Consider the following 24,315-nt stretch of genomic DNA (forward strand, 5'->3'; position numbering starts at 1 on the left):
AATACATAGGCCATTAGGGAGCATTTCAGATAGGAACTGTAGCAGAGATGACAAAGAATAGTCACATCGTTTCGGTTGCTAAAATGCCTGACAGAAAGCAGCATTGGGTAGGTAGGGTTTGTTTTAGCTCAAGTGAATGTCCACTAAGGCAGGAGGATATCCTTGGAACAGCTTGTCACATCACACTCATTATCAAGACTGAGAGAAATACATGCGTGCACACATACCTACTCTTCTGCTCACTTTCACGGTGAGCAGAAGGACCCACGCCCAGAGAATGGTGCCACTCACAGTGGATGGTGCTTTAATTAAAGCAAACGAGACAGTCCTCCCTGTACAGACATGCCGTGGGCAAACCTGAAGCCCTTTATTTTTATCCCAGGTGATTTGAAGTCGTGCTAAATTGACAATGAAAACTCACCATCACACTTAGCTTAAAATAACAAAAACCTCACAGAAGTACTTTTCAGCCCAGTATGTTGTTTCCCATCATGGGACCCGGGTGATGAAAGTCTAAGGTATTTTTTTCCTTAGGAACGCCCTCTACTAGGAACCAAAAGTTTATCAGCCATTTCTAAGACTTCCCAGGAAGAGAAGGCTTGGAATGTAGACCAGAACCTTTCAAGTGTTCAGAATTGGCACTTGCTGCTGAAACGTCATAGTCTCTCGCTGTCTCTGTTCTTCCAGGCCTTTCCCCATCTTTTAAAAAAATATGCTCCTCTCATTAGAGTGACTAAGAGGCCCAGCATATGTGCCACTAAAATCTTGTCCTCAGTTTGCTTTGCTCTTTCCTTTCCCTGACACCTGTGGCTCAGGAAGTGGCTTTTCCGTCTCCCTTCATTCGTCACCCTGACGTGGTCCATCAAGTCAGCCCCATTGGGAATGGCACTTCAACCTCGTCTCTCACCTCACTAACTGCCTTTCCTTCCACTAATCTGCTTGCTCTGAATTTCTATTTCAGGGTATTAGTTAAATCTGTTACATTTTGTGTATGACTTCATGTTGTTAGCCCCGGACTTCCACAATTGAGTTAGAAGTATTTTTTTGCTACTAAACTCAAAGGGCAGGTGTTAAGGGGTAAAGAAGCCTGAGAAGTCCCTAGTAGGAGGCGGCAGGAAGGGATTCTGAGTATCTCGATTCTGTGTTAGTAAAAAACCTCTTCTAGGATCTGTGCCCACATTCATTTGCTGGAGGAAATAGCTCAGTTACTGAGTTTCCCCTAAGCTGCCTTCTGGTCCTCAACTTGACTCCAGGTTGTTTTCAGAGCCCAGTCTCTACTCTCTGGTTTAGAGAAATGAAGAAAAATTTCCCGTTTGTGAGTTGTGTACTCTGAGACTCATTTGGCTTCTGCTGCTTGTAGTTGCTGGTTCATTTCTCTGGCCTGATGGGAAATGGGACCACAGTGAAGAGTTACCACAAGTAATTCCTCTTCCTCTACTCGTGTGATAGCCTGGCAGCTGGCCCTAGCCATTAAAAACTGGTGTGGGTAGCTGGTGGTGGCGCACGCCTTTAATCCCAGCACTCAGGAGGCAGAGGCAGGTGGATCTCTGAGTTTGAGGCCAGCCTGGTCGGCAGAATGAGTTCCAGGACAGCCAGGGCCACACACAGAAACCCTTTTTTGAACCCACCCCCCAAAAATTTTTGATGTAGGCTTGCTACATGGTTTTATCAAAGTGTCCGTCATGAGAGAAAGGTTTAACCTGTGGCAGGTGAGGAGGTGCCCAGGTCCCCAAGAGGACCCTGTCACAGCTAGTGGTGCCCAGTGTGCACATGGGCCAGCATGAGGAATCATGAGGAATCATGCCTGCACTGGGCTGCCCATCCAAGGTGGGTGAGGAAGAACCCTGAGTCAAAGTGCTGGTGGATGAAGGCAAGATGACCTTGAATTCCTGATCCTTGCGCCTTCCAAGCCCTGGGATCATAGATGTGCCATGTCGTTTTACATGGTACTGGGAATCAAACCCAGGGCTTCATGCGTGCTAGATAGATGAAAGCTATGTTGTCTAAACAAGGTTTCCCTGGTAACAGTCATTTATCCTGCTGACTAAAGGGGATCGTTTAGAAGTCCTGAGGCTCTCCTGAGCATCCGGAATCATGAGCTTCCACATGCTGAAACATGACCTGGGCGGTTAGAGATTCAGAGTCCTGGGCCCAGCCCTGCCCAAATCAGTGTCTGCGCCTCACAGAGGCCCACACTCTCCAGGGCAGGGGTCTCACTCTTTCCAGTATGTGTGGAATAATAATAGCCTTTTGCTGTCTCTGGGGGGTTAGTCTGTGTTGTGCTGGACAGCAAAGCCTGGGCATGGGACTCTGCACAAGACAGCTTGGCCAGAGGTGAAGGAGGGAGGAAGTCTACACTGTCTTCTCACTGGGCACACGTGGGGTCTAATGCATTTCCTGCTTCGGTCCTGCCTTTTCCTTGTCACACCACAGACAAATTTGGCTTCTCTGGGGTTTATATCATCTCATCCCCTGTCACTTCTAGGTGTGTTTTGGGGGCGTTGTTTTCAGATGGCAAGGGTGACTGTCATTATCAGAAAGCAGATGACTCCTGGTTTTCTCCATAAATCACCCATTTCAGAGCTCTTTAGGAGCTTCACATCATAAGAGGGACTGGTGTGCTGTTGGAAGGATGGCCTTGTCTGGCTTCTTCCGCAAGGAAAGGGGAGCCGGAGCCAGGAGGCAGAAATGGGACTTTTTAAAAAAATTGTGATTACAGTTTCTTTTAGCTGATACAATTATGCCTGTGACTTTTAAAATTCGGAGGAAGTGACTGCCACCCTACCAGAATTAGACCAGTATTATATAGCCATGTGCTTGTCCTTGACAAAATCAATTTTGATCTGGCTATGCAGCCGCTCTGAACCATCCAAGCTGGTTTGTTTCCTCCAGGGAGAGACAGAATTCCTACCTTGATTCCAACCCACTCTGCCAGTCTTCATTGGCCTTTCTATGGGCCCCTTGACTAACTGGTTCCCTCAATGAGCTGTATTCACTGTCCCTCTCTCTTTTATTCTTAACCTCCCCTTCCAGACCCCACTCAGCCTAGCAGTTCTTAGACATCCCTGACATCCCATTGAAGGCATTACCCTTGGGGAGAGCCTGAAAATTGTCCCTGGCTTCTTCAGGCTGTCCAATTCTTTAAGAACACTAAGTGTTGTTTGCTGCTCTGAATCCCATCTGGCTGGCTGTGAACTCTTCTGAGGTGTTCATGCACACTCGTCCTCGAGCCCATTTTTGCTGACTGAGGAAAGCCAGCCTCCTCTTCACTCAGGTCAGAATGCATTTCTTCCCTGGAAGGCATGTGGGTGCTAGACTACCGAGTTCTGGGTGGTGGTTTGTGTGTGTGTGTGTGTGTGTGTGTGGAGGGGGGAGGGCTGGAGTACCAGATTCATGGACCTAGCACCTGTGACACATTGTTCGATCAGTGTCTGGGGGAGTACTGTGGTGAGAAGTCCATCATACAAATACAAGTTAAAGTTGTTGTTCATCTCACTCGGGCCCAGTTCATCGGACAACTCCCTTAACCTTTCAGAGTAAAGAGTGTTTATGGCCTAGGGATTTGAAAGCGCAGAGTGGCATCAAATTCAAGGAACTTCTGCCATCTGGCACAAAGGAAGCCCTCGGGCAGGGGTGTTGGCTATTGTTATTTGACATGAATCAATCACAGGATGTGGTAAGTCCTGCAAAGGAAATTAACAGGTATCTGGACAGAGAATAAGAGCTGGGGTGTGGAACCAAGTCCTCTGGACAGCCTGGTCAGGAAAGGCCTCCCTCGGGTTGATACTACATGGTGAGGACGCTGCTGCCGCCACCACTGTGTGAAAAGCTGGGGTGGGGCTTCCTGGAGAGAGAGAGCAGGTGGAAAGCTCCAGAGACAGGAAGGAGGCCGAGGAGAGACAACCTGTGACCCCAGATCGAGAGGAGGGAAGGAAGATAGGAGGAGATAGAGGGTTAGAGGCCCACTGGTGCAGGACGTACAGTCACAAGGCAGTATCAGTAAGAGAGAAAGAAGACTGGAACGCTGAATTATTCTGTGCACTTGATTTCTGGACCGCCTCACTGACCTGTGTTCTGGTATTAACCGCTTAGCAATGAGACAGTTCTGTTAAGTAGGAAGTGAATTCAGGGTAGCTCAGGGAGACTTTGAAGAATCAGGGAACCAGGAACAGCCCCAAATAATACCACTAACAGTCCTTCGTAAGGACACCTCTGCTGCTGTTGCCGGGTAGGAAGATGCCACTGTTAGACCACTCTCCTGACAATAGAACATGGCTTCCAGTCGGCCCTCATAATAAAGCCCCTCTTAATAAAGTTCCAATTACCCACACAGAACCAGCTCTGCAGTGTCCTGGCTGCCCAGCCTCCCAGCTCCTGACCTAGGCCTAGGATGACAGCACCTAATCGGCTGAGCCTAGCTATTGCTCTGGTGCTCTGGCTGCAAGGAAGGCTGGGAAGTGAGTGGGTGGTACTCCCCTTCTTCAGTAAGGCTTGGCCTCTGGTTTTTGAGCAGGGGTCTCCCCATGCCCAGGAAGGGAGTTCAACTACAGGACGGACACACACACACACACACACACACACACACACACACACACACTGTAGAGATGTCCCAGGCTTTGCCAGTCAGCTAGCTTAGAATCATGTGGCCTCTTCAGTGTGCACTTAGAGGATGGTGGCACTCTGAGAAAAGCTTTGGCAGCGTTCTTCCTGGCCAATGATAATTTAAAAAACAGCCCTGAATCTGGAAGCAACCTTTTCTCGATGGGCTGGGAGGCCAGGTGCTGGGTTTTTAAAATCCATTCAGTTTGTGCAGGTGTGTGGTGTGGGGGTAATGTGTTCCCCTGTGTTCATCACAGACCTGCATTCCTGCTGGGAATGCCCTGCTATTGTCGGCCTTCCTAATTGGTTCCTGTTACCGTCACATAGGCTGTATTGTCTATGTGCCGAGTTTATTGTTTATGTATGTGGTCTCCAGGAAGCTGCATTCGGAAATCTCTGCCTCACCAGGAAGTCTCTCTTAAAGGGACAGGGTCCTGGGAGAGGCCTGCATGGGAGCAGGTGCTGGGCTTCCAGTAAGAACTTTGTTATCCCTTGGGTACGCCCTGAAGCCTTTCTCGGGCATCCCATTGGTTTGCCGTTTTCCAGTGTCTTGATGATTCCTTTATGATGTTGATTCAAGGGAGTGTGTGTAAAAGTAGCCATTTTTATTCTTTAGATGTGCTCAAACACATATTTTAGAAGAAGAAGAAAAAGCACTTTACTGATGTACTGTCAAGTGAGTGCTCTGAGTCACGGGGATGGAGTGCTTCCTGCTATCTTGGTACTTTCTTGAGGGTGTTTTTGTAGAAGTCTTAAACTCTCCCGATGGACACAGTGACGTCAGAAAAGACATTAAGAAATAAATATGAGCTCTTAGAAGGCTGAGGCAGGAGAGCTGCAAGTTCAAAGCCGTCCTGGGCTGTGCCACAAACAGGCAAACCAAAAGCAAATAGAAATGAAAGAAAAAGAAAAAAAACCCAAAATTTTCTTCTCTTTGAGAGTAAGTAAAAAGTTATTTAAAAAAGTTTTTTAACAGAAAAATTTAAACCTATACAAAAATAGAGTGTGACAGTCCTTGGTGTCGCCATATCTTTTGTTCTGCCTTTACACATATCAGTCAGTATCCTGTAGTCCTCCCCACAAATTGTAGTCCTCCCCACAAATTGTTGAGGAATGAAGGCAACATTATGAGTGTTTTATACATATATAAAACTCAGGGTGAAGGAACCGAAGTGACGTACCAGCTCATCCAAGCCGTATGTGGCTAGCCCAAACTCATCACCGTGATGTTGCATTCCTAGCCTAGCTAGGCAGCTGTACCTGGAGTTGCTCTAAGGAGGAGCAGGCTGATGAGACAGCTCAGCAGGTAAAGGCGCTGGACACCAAGCCTGAGTGCCTGGGTTTCATACCCACAACCACGTGGAGGAAGGAGAGAACTGATTGCCCCATGGGTCACAGAACACATACATACACAGAAAGAAAAGAGAAGAAAGAAATGTCATAATTGTTTTAAGTATAACTGGAAAAAAAAATAGGAGAAACTTTAATAAAAATGATTTCTGCTTTTGTTACAATATTTTAACCCAGAAAATTAAAGTATAGAGTTGTTTTTCTGATCTAAGCAATTTTTTTTTCTTAAAAATTCTCCTGATTGTTTAATATAAGCCTCAAAAATACCACCCCCACTCCCACCCCCATGTTCATACTTTCCACTTGTAACTGGATTTGGCAATATAATGACAAATAGTCAATCTCATTTCCAAGTAAGGAAGTTCTCTGGCTGATAGCGATCAGCTCCTCGCTTGTGTAAACCTTTTCTCTTCGGAAGAATTGGACAGAGGTCGATAACCCACAAGAGTTTCGCTTTTAATGGACAGCCTAACTGAGAGGACTCGACGGTCCTTGAAAGGAGGCTCATTTCTAAGCTAGGGATCATGTGGTCCTGTTTGCAGAGGCCCCAGTGTGCCCCTTGCAGCACTTGGTCACAGGGACTATGGCCACAAGGACTGCACACATTGGTGGCCATGTCCCCGCCCTTCCTGGGGCATGGTCTTCTTTCTTCACAGTGGAGGCGTCAGTGTCTGTGTTAGTTTGGGGTTGCTGTGACTGCGTCGGACAGACACAACTTAGAGGAGGAAACATTTTGGTTTTGGCTGACTGTTTCCATGGGTTCCAGTCCCTCATGGTAAGGATGATACAGGAGAATGGCTCAGCTCATGGCAGTGGGAGCACCTGAGGGTGTTACAACCTGGTGGACCAGGAAACAGAGCGACAGTAGGGGAAGAGGAGGACTGGCTGAGATTACCTGAAGACCCACCCATGCCTCCTTAGTGGTCTATTTCCCTGAACTAGGTTCCACAACCTCCCTACCCAAATAGGTCTATGCGCAAACAGTGAGCCCATGGGGAATATTTCAGACTCAGGCCATAACAGTATCAGTTGCCAAATAATGTGAGGAATTTGGTTACAAAGGTTATGATTTGTTTAGAGAGAAAAAAATACAGCACACAAATAATTGCTCATAGCAAAACTGGCAAGATAAGCCCAGAAGATTACATGGGTTAGCAATCTGTATGGATCCCGCGTCAAAGCCCCATTTATTTTTAGTTCTTGGGTTGAAACTGTAGATGAAGAGTTTCCTATTTATTTGTTCTTGACCTTGGGCAGCCGGGTCTGTTCCCACATTCTTTACATTATTTTGTAATCTTGTTGGGCTGTGGCACTGAGCAGGGTTTGGTCTGAATGTGTTGAGTTAAGTCACCTAGATCAAATTGGTCCTGACTCGGGTGGCATCTGGAGTCCACCTCCCCCATAATTCATAGTAAAGCTGGCAGAGTAGCTGTCCAAGTTCTATTTATAGCAGTAAAGGGTAGAGACAGAGACAGTCAGTGAAAGGGTCTGACCACAAGTGAACACCCAGGCTTGACATGCTCTGAAGTTCTTAATTCTCGCCGACTGGCTGTGTGATGCCGCTCTGCCAGTGTGACATCGCCACAGAGAACTGTGGTTCCTCCCTCCAACTGCAGCAGAAAACTTGGCTTTCTCTCATTGTACCTGAATTTGGCGACAGCCTTGGAACCCTAAGATCTGTGCAATGCTTTTCTGATGTTAGGATGTTGGTTAAACCAATGGTAATGGTTTTAGAGTTTGGTCACTATTAACAGAGATCTCTTTACTTCTCCCTTATGATTCAGCATGCAGAATTGTGGGAATTTCAGGCACCAGGTGGACAAAACCCTCAAGAAGCAGCTGTCTTCTGATGCTTCAGATTTTGTGATGTCTGTGGCATCATACAAATAAGGAAGGGATGACAGAACACTGGGAATTTCAAATGGGAAGAATCACTACAACTTGCTAATTTTTTTCTTGTCATCTTCCTCCCTTCTACCTTTCCTCCCCCCACCTCCTCAATTTCTGCTCACCCACCCCATCAGAGCCTCATTCAGGAGATCACACTGTCCTTAAACCCAAGAGCATCCTACCTCCTCCCCAGAGGACTGGGTGACAGGTGTGTGTCATCACACCTAGGATTTGCTACCTTTTTTGTTTATTATTTATCATTATTTGTGTGTGTGTGTGTGTAAGTCAGAGGACACTTTCAAAAGCCTGTTCTCAGCCTCCACGTTCTTGAGTGAGAGTCTCTTTTGTTGTCTCTATGTACTTGCGTACACCAAGCTGGTTGACCCACAATTTTTTGGACAATTCTGTTTCCACCTCCCATCTCTCAGTAGGAGTGCTAGGATTTAAGATTCTAGGATTTAAGATTCGTGTCACCACACACATTTTTTTTTTTTATTGTGGGTTCTGGGCATGAAACTTGGGTCATCAGGCTTTGCCAACAAGTGTTCTTACCTGCTAAGCCATCTCACCAGCTCACTTGCTCACTTTTAAAGATAAAATTTTACTGAAATGTAATCATCATTCTATTTTATGCAAAAGAAATTCTCACAGGCCCAGTAGATATATTACTTACGATACCTTTGGAAGAAACCGCCTGGGACTTCTCACCAGAAGATGCTGTCAGCTACACAGTATTACAACAGGATACCAAGAAGTGGTGTGGTACTGTCTCAGCCAGAAGTCTGGTTACTGAGCAGGTGTGGGAACACAGCCACCAGTGTCTGCACAGAAAGTGCCTTGTGGTAGTTCCCCAGGTAGAAACAAGTGAATCAACACCTCAGGGCGAAGGAAAACAGCAAACCACAAGAACTTGTACCTCCACAACTTCATGGTTTTTTTTTTTCTTTTTTTTTTTTAAATTTCTCTCTAATCTGTGTAAGATTTACCTTGAACAGCTGTAAAGTAGGACCTTGAAGAGAGGATTTTTTTCCCCCTAGGAGGCAGGTGAAAGTTTCCATCATCAAAAATCCTTGTCTTTTCTAATATTTTTGGTTCAACATGTCAGATTGCTGAATATTGAAAAAGCAGTTTTCTAGATGGCTCTTGGGTGGAGGTGAGGGGTTAGTAACCGGGTGTGTGTGTGTGTGTGTGTGTGTGTGTGTGTGTGCACGTGTGCTGCAGGTGCTCTGAAGGTTTTCTCGTGGCCAGCATGTACCACCAAGTCCCTATGCTAAACAGAAGCTCACATTACCTTTTTGAGTTTCTGGTTTGTTTTTGTTGTTGTTTTTAACAACAACAAAAGTAGAATATCATAATAAAATTAAGTTCTCTTTTGACAGAGTTGTAAGGATTATACAAACAAAAAGTACATGGTAAGGGCTCATGCTAAAACATCAGCAGGGGCTGGAGAGTGGTTCAGCGTTAAGAGCGCTGGCTGAACATCAGCAGTTGGTTATCACGATGTACCATCACGGTGAGTGCAGTTCATGAGGCATTAATATACCCTTCATGAGGGCATGAGCTAGTTGTCATGAGCTAATCACCTGGCATTGGCAGCAGTGAGAACAGACAAGTAAAGCAACAGCTCAAGCCCATCTTTTACGTTTGCACAGCGCCTACCATCGGGGGCTGAGTGAGCTGTACAGCGGCATTTTCTGGTAGGATGCTGAAAATGCATTCTGGCATGGGAGGGTGCCCTGGTTGTCAGATAGAATGCCCGTGCCGTTTGCCGTGCAGCGATGTTGTTGTCCTGCTTTTAGAGAAGATGGCGTGGCGGGAAAGACCTTGCCATGCCCAGAAGCTCAGGTGTGTCTCCGTGCCAGGAAAACTCCGGAAGAGTTGCCATCAGATGTTCCAGACAGATGGCTCTTGGTCAGATCCAGCCAGCACTGTGCTGTGTGATCAGACTAGAACCCAAAGCTGTGGAGGTCTCTCTTTGTTCCTAACAAAAGATCTGCAATTTCAGGCTTTTAAAAAGAAAACTGGAGTGTCTGGTCCCCATGGGGTGGTAGCTCCTTGGGACCTGGAACAGGAACTGAATGGAGGCCAAATTCTTCCGTGGGTCCCGGTGCCCACTGGCCTTTGCCTTCAGGTCTTTTACCCTACCCCATCCTGAAGGCAGTGAAGTTCATGATTCCAAGTCTCCATCTGGCTTTAACCTTTAACCGTATTACCTCTGGCAAAAGGGGGTCCATGGGAAAATGCATTTTTTTTTCCTTTTTCCTTTATATCTTCTGCATGACTATAGCATAACGATGTGTTACTTGTAAGGTTGAAAAAACATGTCTGGATCTATGTCAGCCTCTCAGATTCCAAAAGCAAGAACCCCAGCTCCTTTATGAACTCGTGTTCTGCAGCTCAAATGGACATTGCAGGGCAGGGGCTTCTTTTCTCCACTTTTCTCTTGGGGTGCTGTCTCCCAGACCCATTTTGTTACTGGAGTCCTTACCACCGTCAGGGTGGGAGCAGCTGCAGAGGCCATGGATGTGCACCGGCCCTTCCTTCCTCTCTGCAGCCATGCTGCTCTCCCTGCCAGGGCCTCTGTAGACTTCCTTCTCTCCCTCCCTCCTTCCTTCCTCCACCACCGCTCTCGCCCTGGAGCCTAGTCAGATTTACCTCTTCCATGAAATGCTGTAGCTACCACTTTTGGTCCTCTTCCCTGTTCTGTCAGTAGCTGGGAGTTTGACTGAGTCTGCCTAGGAGGTAATTGATGTGAGTGGCCCATCCCTTCATCGAAATGGACCAAACCATAGTGTGATCTAGTCAGCTCGTGTTTCCCTTTGAAGCTCACCGGGCTAAGGCCTTGGAATTGCTTCTGCCCAGGTCTTCCAAGAGAGGAGGGGCTGGGTTTAAACAGTGTTCCAGGGGTTCTCATGGGACTGTAACTGGGTGGTTACCCAAAAGGTTTGTTGAAGGGCCTATGCAAATGTGAGGTTCTTCCTGTGTGGGCCTAGAACAAAAATCCTTCTTGTGAGGTGTTAGGCTTGGGGAAGGCGGACCTCAGGACCATCTGACACCACGTTTGGTGGACGCACATTGCTGAGCATTTCCTGGGTGCCAGCCCCAGTGTGACTCATGCTTGTCTTTCAGGCAGGAGCACAGTGATTTCACTTCCTTCTTTCTTCAAACAAGTGCAGCTGCTCATCCTCCCTGAAGTAAGAGGAGAGCTTGTCAGAACCGCCTCTGGACATGCTCAAGTGTTTATGTTACTTTCCAGGCATCTTGGGGCTCCACACTTCCCTGCTGTGGCCTTTTTATTTTTTTGTCCAACATACCCCTACTAGATGCCTAGAGCTCCTTGCTCTGAGAGTTCTTCTTAAACTTTGTCCTCACGAAAAAAAATGTATGCTCAATTAATTCTTGGCTCCCTCTGCAGAGAGACAGAGATAAAGAGAGAGAGAGATAGATAGATAGATAGATAGATAGATAGATAGATAGATAGATAGATAGAATACACATATTTTCCTGGCAGGTGAATTGCACTAACCTTTCTTGTGATCCCCGAACCCTCCAGTTAAACCTTGGACTGAATCTCCTTCTGTTAGACTTGTGTCTTATCCAAATGAACTTTCTATCCATGCTGGGCCCCTGACCTAGTGCTAGAATAAGACAGATGGACACTTGTCAAAATCTGTGCGTTTGAGTAATGGCATCAAAAAACCTTGTCTTACATCTTTGTAGCTAAACATTACATCTACCTATGAGAGTCTAGATCTTTTAAAAAGCGGGGAACTGGGTGTGCATCCCACTGAGGCCTTCAGTTCATAAAATGAGAAATGCTAGCCCCGAGTTAACCATGAGAAGAGCAGGAAGCCCCTGTGATCCTTGACAAAAACCAAAAGGAAGGTTTCCAGAAGCAGTTATTTTTAAAAGGCACTGGAGGGAAGATGCCAGATTTGCTCAAATAAAAAGAAAGCAACGGATGGGTGTGTGGTTACTTTTAAATCATGGCTCTGTATGTGCTCTGGGTAGGGCATGAAGTTCAAAGGAGACTATTGATTCTTCTCTGTACCCAAAGCTGGCCTTCCCATATCCCTCTTCGCGATGCCTTCTTGTCTATTTCACTCCAGTATTTAAATATACAGAGGGCCAAATGGGAGGCAGTACATCCCAAGGGTTGCTGGGACATCTTATGTGGCTTTAGGTGGGGACCCAGTGAGCACAGCTTGCTTCTAAGTGACTGGAGATGGGTGTGCTTTGAAATGCCAAAGCCAAGAGTGCTGTAAAGAGCATCTGTAACAAGCAAGGAAACTACCGGACGGACGTGGGGAGCCCCGGGCTGGTGCTCTCAGCTTCTGACACTTGTAACGGATGGCCCCTGTCACTTCCTGTCATGTAACTTAAGTGGTGGGGAGGAGTTCCCTCTGGGAAACCATGCTCACACGGCTCAGAGACTCCTGTGCACCGGGCTCTGCTGCGGCTAGCAGCCAGGGAGTTGGGGTGGATGAGGCCGGAGCGCCCCATGGTGTGGTGCTGTTTCTTTCTCCGTGCACAGGTACGTTCCGTGTTGTTTCCAAGCTGTGTGTGGGTGCGCTCAACTCTCACCCAAGCCTCCACTGGCCGCCAGAACCTGAGGGGTGGGAGGATGCAGTGGTTTTTTTTTTTTTTAAACCCAAGTTGTTACGCAGTGAGCTGCTATTAAAAAGCAAGCAAACAAACAACAACAAAAACCCTCGATAATGGAGCCAAGTTCCTGTTGCTCTTTAGGCTTGAATCAGGAAAATGTGGGGTAATTAGGACAACAGCCTCCTGTGTGTGCCTGTGCGTGCACGTGCGCCCGTGGTCCAGGTAGCATGGCATCATTGCCATCACCTTCCCAGCAACTATGACTGGAGGACAGCAAGTGGAAGCCTGGTCACCCCCTGTTCTACTATGCCAGTGTTTTGATTTCTACAAGAGCCCCGTGTCAGTTACTGGGAAGAAAAGACACAGAGAGCAGCATGTACCCACCTTCTTTCTCTTCTGGCGCGTATATCACAGTCGCCTTCTCTTTGGGTTGGAGAGTGGCTAAACGCAGTTTGGAAGCCTTTTAAGCTTAGCTTATAGGTTTCTCTAAGGTAACTGGTGTTTAGAAGGTGCTCATCACTGGACAGTTGAAGCCAGACTAGCCAAGTGGAGACTCCAGGGTCTCCACCAGGTGCTGGGACATGGCTTGGGTTGATTGGGAATGAATATTAAAGTTTGTCTTCATTACCATTGTGTGTGCATACACAGCAGGTGCTAGGCATATTTGCACAACTCACAAGAGGAGGTTGAAGGGCAAGTTTATGGAGTTGATTCTCTCCTACCTCTTTGTTGACTCTGGGGATCAAACTCAGGTCACAAGGCTTGTATTGCACCTTCACTCTCAGCCAGCTCACTGACCACCCCCCCAGCCCTTATCTCTTTTGAGACATGGTCTCTTACTTGCCTGGGGCTGGCCAGTGTGAATAACTGAGAGGCCGGCAAATCGCAGGGACCCTCCAGTCTGCTTCCCCAGCTCTGTGATGACAGGCATGGCTGCCACTGTGCCCAGCACTTGTGGGAGTGATGGGCGCTCAAACTCAGGCCCACATACCCGCTCGGCATGCCCTTTGCCATCTAGGCTGTATTTCTGTCTGTGTGCGTTGGGCTGCTCTTAAGTATTTGGCAGAGAGTTGTCTTTTTGTTACTGACTCTCCTCACACAATGTCCTCAGGGTTAATCCATGGTGCAACGTGTTTCAGAATTCTCCCCCTTGAGGCTGAATAGTATTCTGTTTTGTGTGTGTGCACATTCTGCTCGCCCGTTCACCCCTGGTTGAGGTGTGGGCTGCTTATATGTTTTATCATTATGAACAATGCTGCTGCAAACTCAAATGTACAAATGTATCTTTGACACGCTTTCACTTTCCAGGGGTTTATACCCGCAAAGTGGGATTGCTGGGTCATGATTATGAATGTCTCAGGCTACATAATATAGTTTCCCACAGCATCTTGCCTAAAGCCCACTGGGATCCCAGTTCCTCTACATCTCTGTCAACATTTACTATTTTCTGTTTTCAGTTTTGTCATGGATTTCTTTTTGTCTTTGTCTAATGCTGGTGATATGGATTCTGGATATTTATCATATATATATATACATATACATATATACACATATACATATATACACACATATACATATATACATATATGCACACATATACATATATGCACACATATACATATATACACACATATACATATATACATATACATATATACACACATATACATATATACACACATATACATATATGCACACATATGTGTGTGTGATATGTTGATATTTTCTCCCATTTTGTGTTTTTTTTTAATTCTACTTATATGGTACAAATATATTTTTAATACTGTCATATAGCTTGAGTAATTTCCCTGTCTCCTCCAATTCACTATGTCAGCTATTTGCTTGCTTAATGGAGAATAAATTTTGAGCTTTTGAGATATGAAAATTGACCTGTGTAAATGCTAGTAACACAATGATATTGATGTAGAACACAGAATAGCATTTACATTACTAGCTTATGAAGTTACTACAGCACTACAGAGATTGGCTATTATTGTTTCCATTTTGCAGATGGTAAAACTGAGGTTTAGAAAAGTTTTTTTCCCCAAAGTCTGTTAGTAAGTAAGTCAGGTTTCAAATGGAGAGAGAATAGATACAGAAGTGACGTCCATAGCCATCAGGCAGCATGTGGTGACTTTAGTGCTGGGGCCCTGTTCAGTGTCTGAAGGACTTTCTCTTTGGCGCTTTGTCAACTTGTCCGTTCTTGTGGTTTGATGTGGTTTGATTACATGGTAAGAAACTCGTGACAAGCGCTTTCTCTGGGGCTTACTTTACCTACAGGGTCAGTTGTTTCCAAACTCATTTCAGCTAGGTGTGAGTCCGAGGCATGCAGATACGTTGTATCAAAGTAAAGGCTAGTTTTCCTGTCTGTCTCAGCTAATGAATGTTTTTAGGCACACGGGATACTACTTGAATCAACATGTAATAGGCGGGGTGACTGCTCTTGGAAAACTTACTCTATGGAGTAAGTTTTGATTTCTTCCTTCTGACAGTGTCCACAAAAGGCTCTGGAGACACTGTGGTCATGGGAAGAAGAAGAGGGAGGGACCTTTTAAAAAAATCAACTCATCTTAGATCTGGTCAAAGTGGTTGTGTATCTGTGGAGAGCCGGTGGGGTTTGAAGGTTAAGGGCATGGGCTTTGGAGCCAGGCAGGTGTGGGCTTGAGTCCCTGCTTTGCCTTACTAGCTGTGTGTTTATGGTGCCTCTCTGAATCTAATTTCACTGATGGGAATGCAAATAATAATGCCTTCCTTCTTGAGTTGTCCTGAGAAACAACTGAAATAGCTCACGGTGGTGCCGAGTGGGGCCAGCTCTCAGCAAATCTCACCAGGTCCTGAGTTGTACTAACTCTAGATTGTGTGGGTGGCTACCAGAGAAGGGAAAGATTTTACTCTGGGTCTTAGCTAAAAGGCGGAGAAGAAATACTGCCAGGGAGAAAGATCCATAGTACACAAGGGCTGGGCAGCAGCAGGGCTCTCAAGGCCCTAACTTCTGAGGCAAATGTAAAATTGGCTTAAATGTCGTGGAGGCAGCATATTCCATGCAAGGATTTCACTTAAAAACCCTTCTTCTAGCCTTTCCAGGACTGGACATGGGAGCCACAGGAGGGGAATGACATTTAGAGCTGGTTCTGAGAGGACCTTTCCGATAGAACATGCAGACGCGTGACTCAAAAGGGACAAAGTCAGGGTGGTGACCACCTCTGTCTACTGGGACAGAAACAATGGGCGGCTCTGGGGGGGGGGACCTAAATATAGATGGGATGGATGCCATTTAGGGAAGCAGGTTCCCGGTGCTGGCAGGGTGGGCAGGTCTCTCAGGAAGCGCTCCGGAAGCAGGTCCTGGCTGCGATCCCTTGCTCTGTCCATCCTGACTTCTAAATAACTTCATCCATGTTCTGGCTTCTCTGCCTCCCCAGTGGGCCTGCCTCAGCATGCTGTCTAGCTCATTTTCCCATCTCTTCCCTGCCAGTCTTGGTAATGCTCAACCCCTTCTCCCTTACCCCCCAAAGCTCCCAGTGGTCCCCTGCCATTGGCTCTTGTTTTCACTCCCTCTGGTACGGAACGCAGGGGTCAGGAACTGGGGAGTCACTGAGTTCAGACTCTGCAGCTAACACTGTGTGCTGACTTTCCTGGCCCCCACCTCTCCTCGAAAGGCAGTAGAAACACAGATGTCAGTAATCTGGTTCCTCTCAGGATTCGGGGTCAGGAGTCTTATCAAATTGAGCTATCCAGGCAGAGACTGGAAGGTCTCTGTGAGTTTAAGGCCAGCCTGGTCTACAAAGTGGGTCCAGGACAGTGAAGGCTACACAGAGAAACCCTGTAAAAAAAAAAAATCTGGTTCTTGGGAGCTGCATAGATGGCTCAACAGTCAATAGCTCTCGCTGCTCTTCAGAAGACCTGGCCTCACCCACATGGTGGCTCACAACCATCTGTACCTCCAGGACCAGAGGCCCTGACGCCTCTTCTAGGCTCCTCAGGCACTACATGCATGCGGGTGCATGGGAGCATATGTACGTGACACACCTATACACGTAAAATTAAAAACAGTCTTAAGAACCGAAAAGAATCTAGACCGCGGAGCGGACACCTTGTCTTCAAATACTGCTGTTGTCTTAATACTCACTACTGTTGTCTAGGGGTGTACGCATGCGTGGGTGCGTGCGTGTGTATTTTGCTTTTTGTTTTGTTTTGCTTTCTGAGACAGGGTTTCTCTGTGTGGCCCTGGCTGTCCTGTACTGGGTTGTATCTCTAGCACAGAAATTTTTATTTCCTTATTTATTTTTGAGAGATAGGGTCTCCCTATGTACCTCTGGCTGGCTTGGGATTCACTCTGTAGACCAGGCTGATCTCGAACTCACAGAGATCTGCCTGCCTCTGCCTCCCTGCATACTGGGACTACATAAATGCGTGCGCCACCGCTCCCAGCTCCTTTGCTTTCTTTTGAAACCTCAGCTTCCTTGTGTGACTTACTGATCCAGGACCACGGCTAGGCCGTCTCTTCATTAAGGAACGTTATGATAAGTAGAGCTGGGCGTGCCCTGTACGATCTGTGGTGATTCTGTAGCACAATGGCGTCCATGGCCTGCACCCGAGCGGCCTCACAGCCTCAGAGGTCCAGGTTGCTCCCTGCTGTAGGGAGAGGTCAGGAGCACACTCGGCTGCCACCCCTTGCCCTGTCCACATGCTTGCTGAATCACCTCGTCCATGTTCAGGCTTCTCTTCATCCCTAGTGTGGTCACCTCAGCCAGCCGTGTGGTCCCTCTCCCAACCGCTTTCCTGCCAGTCCTGTTGCTCTTTACCGCCTTCCTTTCCTTCCACAGGCCCCTAGGTCCCCTGATGCTGGCTGTGATTGTTGACTCTGCTTACTTCATGGGAACCAACAATCAGCCCAGTTCTGATCCATCAACCCCACCCCTCAACCCCCAAGAACCATCTTGGTTCTTGCTTCTGTACCAGGTGTTCACAGATGTTAATAATCTGTGACCAAATTATTCATCCTTGTCACCCCTGCTGTCTTCTTTGAGTGACCCATTACCAGCCTGGAGAGAAAGTGACAAGAAAGCTACAAAAGGACCCAGTTGATAAAACCCCACTTTTGAGAGAGGTCAGGGTCACCCTGTGAGTGAAGGGTACTGCTTCATTCGGTTTACGCTGAGGAACAACCGTTCCCAGACTCTGAGGCAGACACACACTTTGTTCTCCTCACGGGCAGGGTGGCTCGGAGTCTGCTCTGTGCGGGTTACATGTGGGCTCCTCTCTTGTCCAGAGGGGCAAGCAGAGATGTACTGTATCTTTTAAGCTCTATCCTGGTTTTCTTTCCAGTTGCTGTGACAAAATACCATGATAAAAGCAACTTGGGGAGGGAGGGTTCATTTTTCCTCACAGTTCATGCGATAGTCCATCCCTGTAGGGAAATCAAGGTGGTGGAGGCTTGAAACAGCTAGTCACGTCCACAGTCAAAACCACAGGGAGAAGGCTTGCATTCGCCTGGCTTTCTCCTTCCTAATGCAGTCCTGGACCGGAGAATGGTCCAGGTGGGTCCTCAGTGGGCTGGATCTTCCTGCCTCTCCCAGTGATCAAGGCACTCTCCATAGACACATCACACAGCCTGATTTACACAGTCCTTCCCTGAGACTCCCTTCCCAAGTGATTCTAGATTATAACAAGCTGACAGTTGAAATTGGCCATCACAGTGCCTAAGCCAGGAATTGTCCTTTTTACACAAACTCTCCACTGGCTCAAGCTGAGGGGGTCACAGTTATCACTGCTGAGCCACGTGTATTGATTGAGCTCTGTGTAGAACCTTCTGCTGTGTTGGGGCGAGGGGAAATGATGCAGATGATGAGGACAGCTAACCAAAGCCTGGCATGTCTCAGACCTCAATAGATATGTGACACATGCCAGTCCGTGGAGACTGCTTGAAGCCTGGCTGGTGATGAGCATCTCTTAGGAGGCGCTACACTGGATCTTCTACGTCCACTTTGGGCAGATGCAGAGATGCTGGGCAGACTGGCCTGCAGCATGCTTATAATATCCTGATGCAAGAAAGGAGCAACTGGCCAAGTCCTTGTGTCAGGGACGCAGGTGGGGAGATGAGGGTAGTGAGCCAAGGGACATAGGGGCACATGGGGGAGAGGTAGGCTTTGCTCCTGGGCAACTAAGGTACAGAACTCCCAGAAACACATCGTAAGCTGTTCAGGTGCTAACTCTTCAAATACCCATATGTATTTAGTATGGTAATAGGCCTGCCATAGCCTCTCTAAATAACCAGCCCTCTGTCCCAATGAGGTCTCGTGTATCCTTGGGTGTTTTCCACAGAAAATTACACATAATTATGAGCATTTCCACCCTGAAGGAAGAGCTCTGTCTCCATGATTCACCCATGCATTCTCTCTGTTTCTGTCTTTGAAGAAATCTGCCCAGTGGAAGAAAAGGTGCACTAGGAGCCAATGCTGATGTCAGGTTCAGAGTCCAGCTGTAGCTACTGCCCATCGGATGTTTTCCAAATGAGGCAGGCAATGAGGAGGAAGACGGTGGATGAGACCTCATTTGTATGTATATAAGGTCCAGACTTACCCATTGAGAAGTAGGAAAGTTCATCTCTGTAGAGGAATGTTAATTCAGAACATAGCTTCTCTGTCAAAAGATCACATCCAAAGACCTTGTAGGTCTGTGGAACCCAACTGGGAAGAGATCATATCTAAAAATTTTCTAGGTCTGTGTGATTTGGCTGTAATACAAACACACCTTTAATCCAGGAGACAGAAGCAAACAGCTCTGAATTTCAGGTAAAGAAAAGCTTAATCCAGGCATGGATTTAATCCCAAACAAAGAAGGTAAAGATAGTTTGTAGAAGGAAGCACCCATGTTTGAAATCGATGTCTTATTGAGAGGCAGAAACAGTGATGAATCAGAGAAATATCTGACCAAATAGGATACCTCACAAGAAGAGTGAGGAAAGGGAAGCTTCTTAAGGGGTATGCAGAGAGTGAGGCAGTTTTACCAGGACAGTCATAGACCATTGCAGAGAGAGAACACAGGTGAAGATGGAATGAGCCAGAGAAGAAGGAGCCAGAAGATTAGAGAAGATCACTTGATTTAGTTGGAGACTGAACAGAGCAATTCAGGAGCCAAGAAAGAGAAGCCAGGCTGAATAAGTCACCTGGAGAGGAGTTGGAACTAGAACAGCTGAGTTGAACCAGCCAGCCCAGAGCTCAGAAAGAACAGGAAAGAGTGCGCTTATTCAGCAGTAAGTCTCAGAGGCTGAAAACATTCTAGGCCTAGGTTAGATTGTATGGAGGCTAGAAGCTTCCAGGACTCGGCCTAGGTTAACAGATGGAGGCAATAATCCTCTGAGACAACAATTGAAACAGGCAAATAAAAGTTTCTTTTACACATCTCACCGCCTCTTATTTGATTGATTACACAACAGAGACCCAGTTCCCTTGCCAAAAGGTACATAGCTAATAATGATGAGATGATGATGATTTCCCCAAGTAGGTGATTTATGCTGAAATGGAATTAGATGTTAAAAATTTTTTAATTGAATTTTTATTTTTATTATATTAATTACAGTTTATTTACTTTGTATCCCAGGTGTAGCCCCCTCCCTCCCTCCCTCCCTCCCTCCCAACCTCACCCTCCCTCTCTCATCTCCTCCCTGCCCTTCTCTAAGTCTACTGATAGGGGAGGTCCTCCTCCCCTTCCATCTGACCCTAGTTTATCAGGTCTTATCAGGACTGGCTGCAATGTCTTCCTCTGTGGCCTAGCAGGGCTGCTCCTTCCCTCAGGGTGGGGAGGAGGTCAAAGAGCCAGCCACTGAGTTCATGTCAGAGACAGTTCCTGTTCCCCTTACTGGGGAACCCACTTGGATACTGAGCTGCCATGGGCTATGTCTGAGCAGGGGCTCTAGGTTATATCCATGTATGGTCCTTGGTTGAAGAATCAGTCTCAGAAAAGACCCCTGTGCCCTGATATATTTGGTCCTTGTGGAGCTCCTGTCCTCTCCAGGTCTTATTAACTTCCCTTTCTTTAATATGATTCCCTGCACTAAAACATTTTTCACAAACTTTGTGTGTGTGTGTGCACTTGTATACATCATGGTGCATGTAGGGCCACCAGAGGACAACTTTTGGGAGTTAGTTCTCTCCTTCCACCACGTGGGTTCTGGAGCACCTCATTTTGCCAAGGCTTGGCCACAAGGGTTTTAACTTGCTGAGACACTTTGCCCTCCCATGAAGTTAGAACCTACTCTCTTTTTAGAATGCAGTGCCCGGCCTGGACTATCAGCTTCATGGGTCGTGAATTTTCTTGTCCTCTCATTTTCCAAGTCAAAGACACAGATGACAGAAACATATAACATTTCCCAGCTAAGCAACCATCGTGTTGTGAGATCCTTAAGGTAGAGCCCGGCTCCTTTTTCTCTGTTTCCCCCCTTTCCTATGACTCTCTGCCCTCACCTGGAGCTGTACACAGAGCTGGCTTAGTTTGGGACCTGTGTCGAAGCCAATTCAAGACCAGGGTGAAGGTGGAGATGGGACAGAGCGGGAGGAACTGGGCCCTGCAGAGTCCTGGAGATCTTATTTGGAGCTGCTCTCGTGTTCCTTTTGAAGGCGCTCCACTTTGTTTTCTGGTGGATTGTTTTCACAGCCACCAGGAAATCAGTCCCCGCTTGGAGTCAGCAATGTCTCTGCTTCCTGTCTGTGGCCGCTCTGCTGGGGACTGTGCTGGCTTGGTGCAGGCTGATTCTTGGCTAGCAGAATCCTGTGGGCCTCTCTTCTTTCCTTGCTCAGCTCAGTCTGTCTGCAGGGGACCAGCGGGTGGGGGCATAGAAAGGAAAAAATCCAAGAGTCTGTTTTACTTCACAGCTGTACGGATTGCAGCTCTCCCTATAAAAAAAGCAATCATTCTACTAAAACACACGTGTGTGGGTGGGTACACTGTGCACTGTAGATGAAAACAGAGCATAGACCATACATGTAATTCTACATTTTCTAGTACTCAGGTTAAAAGAAGTAAAAACCAAAAGATTGATTTTTATAATGTTAAACCTAATACACCTGAATAGTAGCATTTCAAAATGTTAATTGCTATAAAATTATCTATATTTGAATATATGTATTCTTAACACTCAGTTTTTCAAATATACAGGTCAACTGAGGCCAGCCACATTTCAAATGTCTGCTTACTGCACACAGGTCACAGTGGCCAGTCCAGGTCTGGTGTGGAGAACCTCTCCTGTCTCAGATGGAAGGCAGTGGCCACAGGTGGCGTTGATCACGTGGAACTGGCAGTGCAGCTGAGGAGCTGAGCTCATTTTTTTTCTTCATTTTGCTGGATTAAATTGTAAATTTGAATGGACGCATGTACTTCCAAATTACAGTGTCGTACAGCACAACTCTAGAGGTGCGATCTCAGAAAAGTGTCCGTTTAGACCGACCAAACTATCATTTCTCACTTCTAGCCTTGGTGTGGACTTTAAGGATACCATTGTTGAGGGTGGCAAGCCCGTCCATACTTTCCAGCGAGAGTGTAAATCACAGTGGGCTTTTCTAGCATGGTCTGGCAGGGTTAGTCACGTAGCCTGGACATTACTGTTGCAGTCTCTCCTGCACATGAACTGATTGTGTAGAACATTTTCTGTAGCCACAAACATGCCAGCTAGTGCAGGCTTCAGTAAGTAGGTGCACTAGAAATACACTTTGCTGGGCAGGCACATGCCTTTGACCCCAGCACTCAGAAGGGAGAGGCAGGTGGATCACTGAGTTCAAGGCCAGCCTCTTCTACAGAGCAAGTTCCAGGGCAGCCAGGGATACATAGAGAAACCCTGTCTTAAAAAACCAAACTAAACAAACAAAGAAAAAAATGCTTTGCAATAAAAGATATGAAGTCATCTGTGTTGGCTTGATGGTTTGGTGGCGTGGAAGGCTTTCAAGATACAGTAGAAGGGTTGCTACCGTTTGGGTGAAATGCTTGCTTCTTGGTGTTGAAGCAACTCTGGAAAACTCTGGAAGGAACTCCCCCAGGAAAGGATGGGATCGCTCAGGTAGGAGAGAGGGGTGCCTGTCATGGTGTGCTAGGCCTCTTACAACTTAATCCCGTGCATTTGGCCTAGCACTGTGGCTCCCACCTGTAATCCCAGAGGCAAAGGATGGGAATCAAGAGTTCAAGGCCAGCCTGGGCTACATGAAGCCCTGTCTTACCCTTTCCTTTGGGTGGGAGTGGGAGAATCCCAAATGATTAACAAATATGCTGCACACCCTATGCATTTGTATTACCTAATAAAAATAAATAAATATCTAAAGAAATAAAAAGAGAAAACCTTGAGCGAACCAGGGAAGGTGTCAAGGTTAGGTGACCTGAGGACTGAGTCATAAAAGATGCACAGGTGAGCTGGCAGGGGGAAGGCTGGGGCTAAGGCATGAGTGTGACCAGTCATAGGTGTCACCATAGGTACCAAGGAATGGCAGATTTTAGACGCAGCCTCATTGGGCAGGTGGCAGATTGAAGTCTTTGAGCCATTGATGGGTTTGAGGGAAGTGGAAGCAGCATGATTCTATTTGTGTGGATGATAGCCCTGCAGGACTGTGAGAAACTCAGATCTGAGGACCCCTGTGGACTGCCAAACCCTAGAGCATTGGTTCCCAACCTTCCTAATGCTGCAACCTTTTGATATAGTTCCTCATGCGGTGACCACCAATCCTGAAATTATTTCATTGCTACTTCATAACTGTAAATTTGCTACTGTTGTGTATAATAATACACATATCTAATTTGTAAGGCCCCCCAAAGGGGTCATGACCCATATGTTGAGAACTGCTGTCCTAAGTAACTCAGGGCTAACTAGAACATATAGCTAACATATAGGCTTTCTTCCTATATGCTGGCCAGAAGGAACTGCCCCAGTGGTGGAGTCCAGCTTCTCTCTATACGCCAGCCAGACAGGAGAGCTGGCGAACACAAAACGAGAAAGGTGCAGCTAAGTTGTGTTAAAGTGTGTCAATACAGTCTGTCTGTGTGACAGACAGGTCAATACCTCCTTTGTTGGAAGAATGGGCGCTTCTTGAGTTTGAGCTTTCCTTTCTCGTAGAGACAAGGGGCTCACTGCAATGCCTGATCCCCTGGAGTAGCTGATGAATGGCTTCCGTTTTCTGGTCCTCCTGTTTCACTTTCCAAGTGCTGGATCACAGCACTGGGATCACAGTGCTGGAGATGGAACCTCTCTTGGCCCAAGTGAGCCAAGAGCTCTAGCCACTGACCTGCATCCTGCTATGGATGGATGCTCTCCACCTGAACAAAAGTTCACTGAGGGCTCTCAGTGAGCTTTGAAAGCATGAAGAGGTCACGAGTTTAAAAACTCAAGACCTCTGGTCTAGAAGGAGGCAAGACCTGTGTATTCGTGGCTCTGGTTAGGCCACAGCGCACAACCCTTCTGCATGAGTCAGGCGGGAGGCATGAGCTGGCAGGGCTGCAGCCTGTGTGTGTCAGAGTGTGGTCGTGTGGCTTGGTGCGGTTCTGTGTGAGAAGGCTTCGGTTGCTGGATCGGTTTTGACGGGCAGGCTCGTCAGTACTGTGCTGCTCGCTGCTACCCGCCGGCAGACATTTCTGCTTTTCTAGTCTTGCCCCTGAAGCTCATTTTGGGCAGATCTCTGAGTGACTGTAGGCAGGACTAACTGCAGCTTGTGTCCTCCAAGGCGGGACGCTGGGCAGCTGGCCACACATCTGCAGCTTGCCTAGAAGCTGAGAGCAGCCCCGCCATCTGCAGTTTCCTGTGAGAGGCCCTGCCTCTCCACCTTGTGTGGCCAGACAGATCTTACCCATCTGCAGGCATAAGCGGCATCCTCAGCTCTCTTCCTGTCTTGGAAGATA

General features: G+C 47.1%; 1 protein-coding gene across 3 annotated transcripts in view; it reads left to right on the top strand.

Moving 5' to 3' along the window:
• Positions 1–24,315, top strand: part of Arhgef3 (Rho guanine nucleotide exchange factor 3) — a 256,572-nt gene that overhangs the window by 94,045 nt on the left and 138,212 nt on the right. Inside the window, exon 1 of one of the 3 annotated variants that reach the window (XM_021656760.2) lies at positions 12,229–12,373. The exons of the other annotated variants lie outside the window; for them this stretch is intronic. Within the exon in view, the coding sequence (XP_021512435.1) occupies positions 12,323–12,373 (51 nt within the window). The 5' untranslated portion in view covers positions 12,229–12,322. Of the gene's footprint in view, positions 1–12,228; positions 12,374–24,315 lie in introns of those variants that run through there. 3 annotated transcript variants of the gene reach the window in all.

The sequence above is a fragment of the Meriones unguiculatus genome, chromosome 9, assembly GCF_030254825.1.
Source record: "Meriones unguiculatus strain TT.TT164.6M chromosome 9, Bangor_MerUng_6.1, whole genome shotgun sequence".
In the NCBI taxonomy this organism is placed as follows: Eukaryota; Metazoa; Chordata; class Mammalia; order Rodentia; family Muridae; genus Meriones; species Meriones unguiculatus.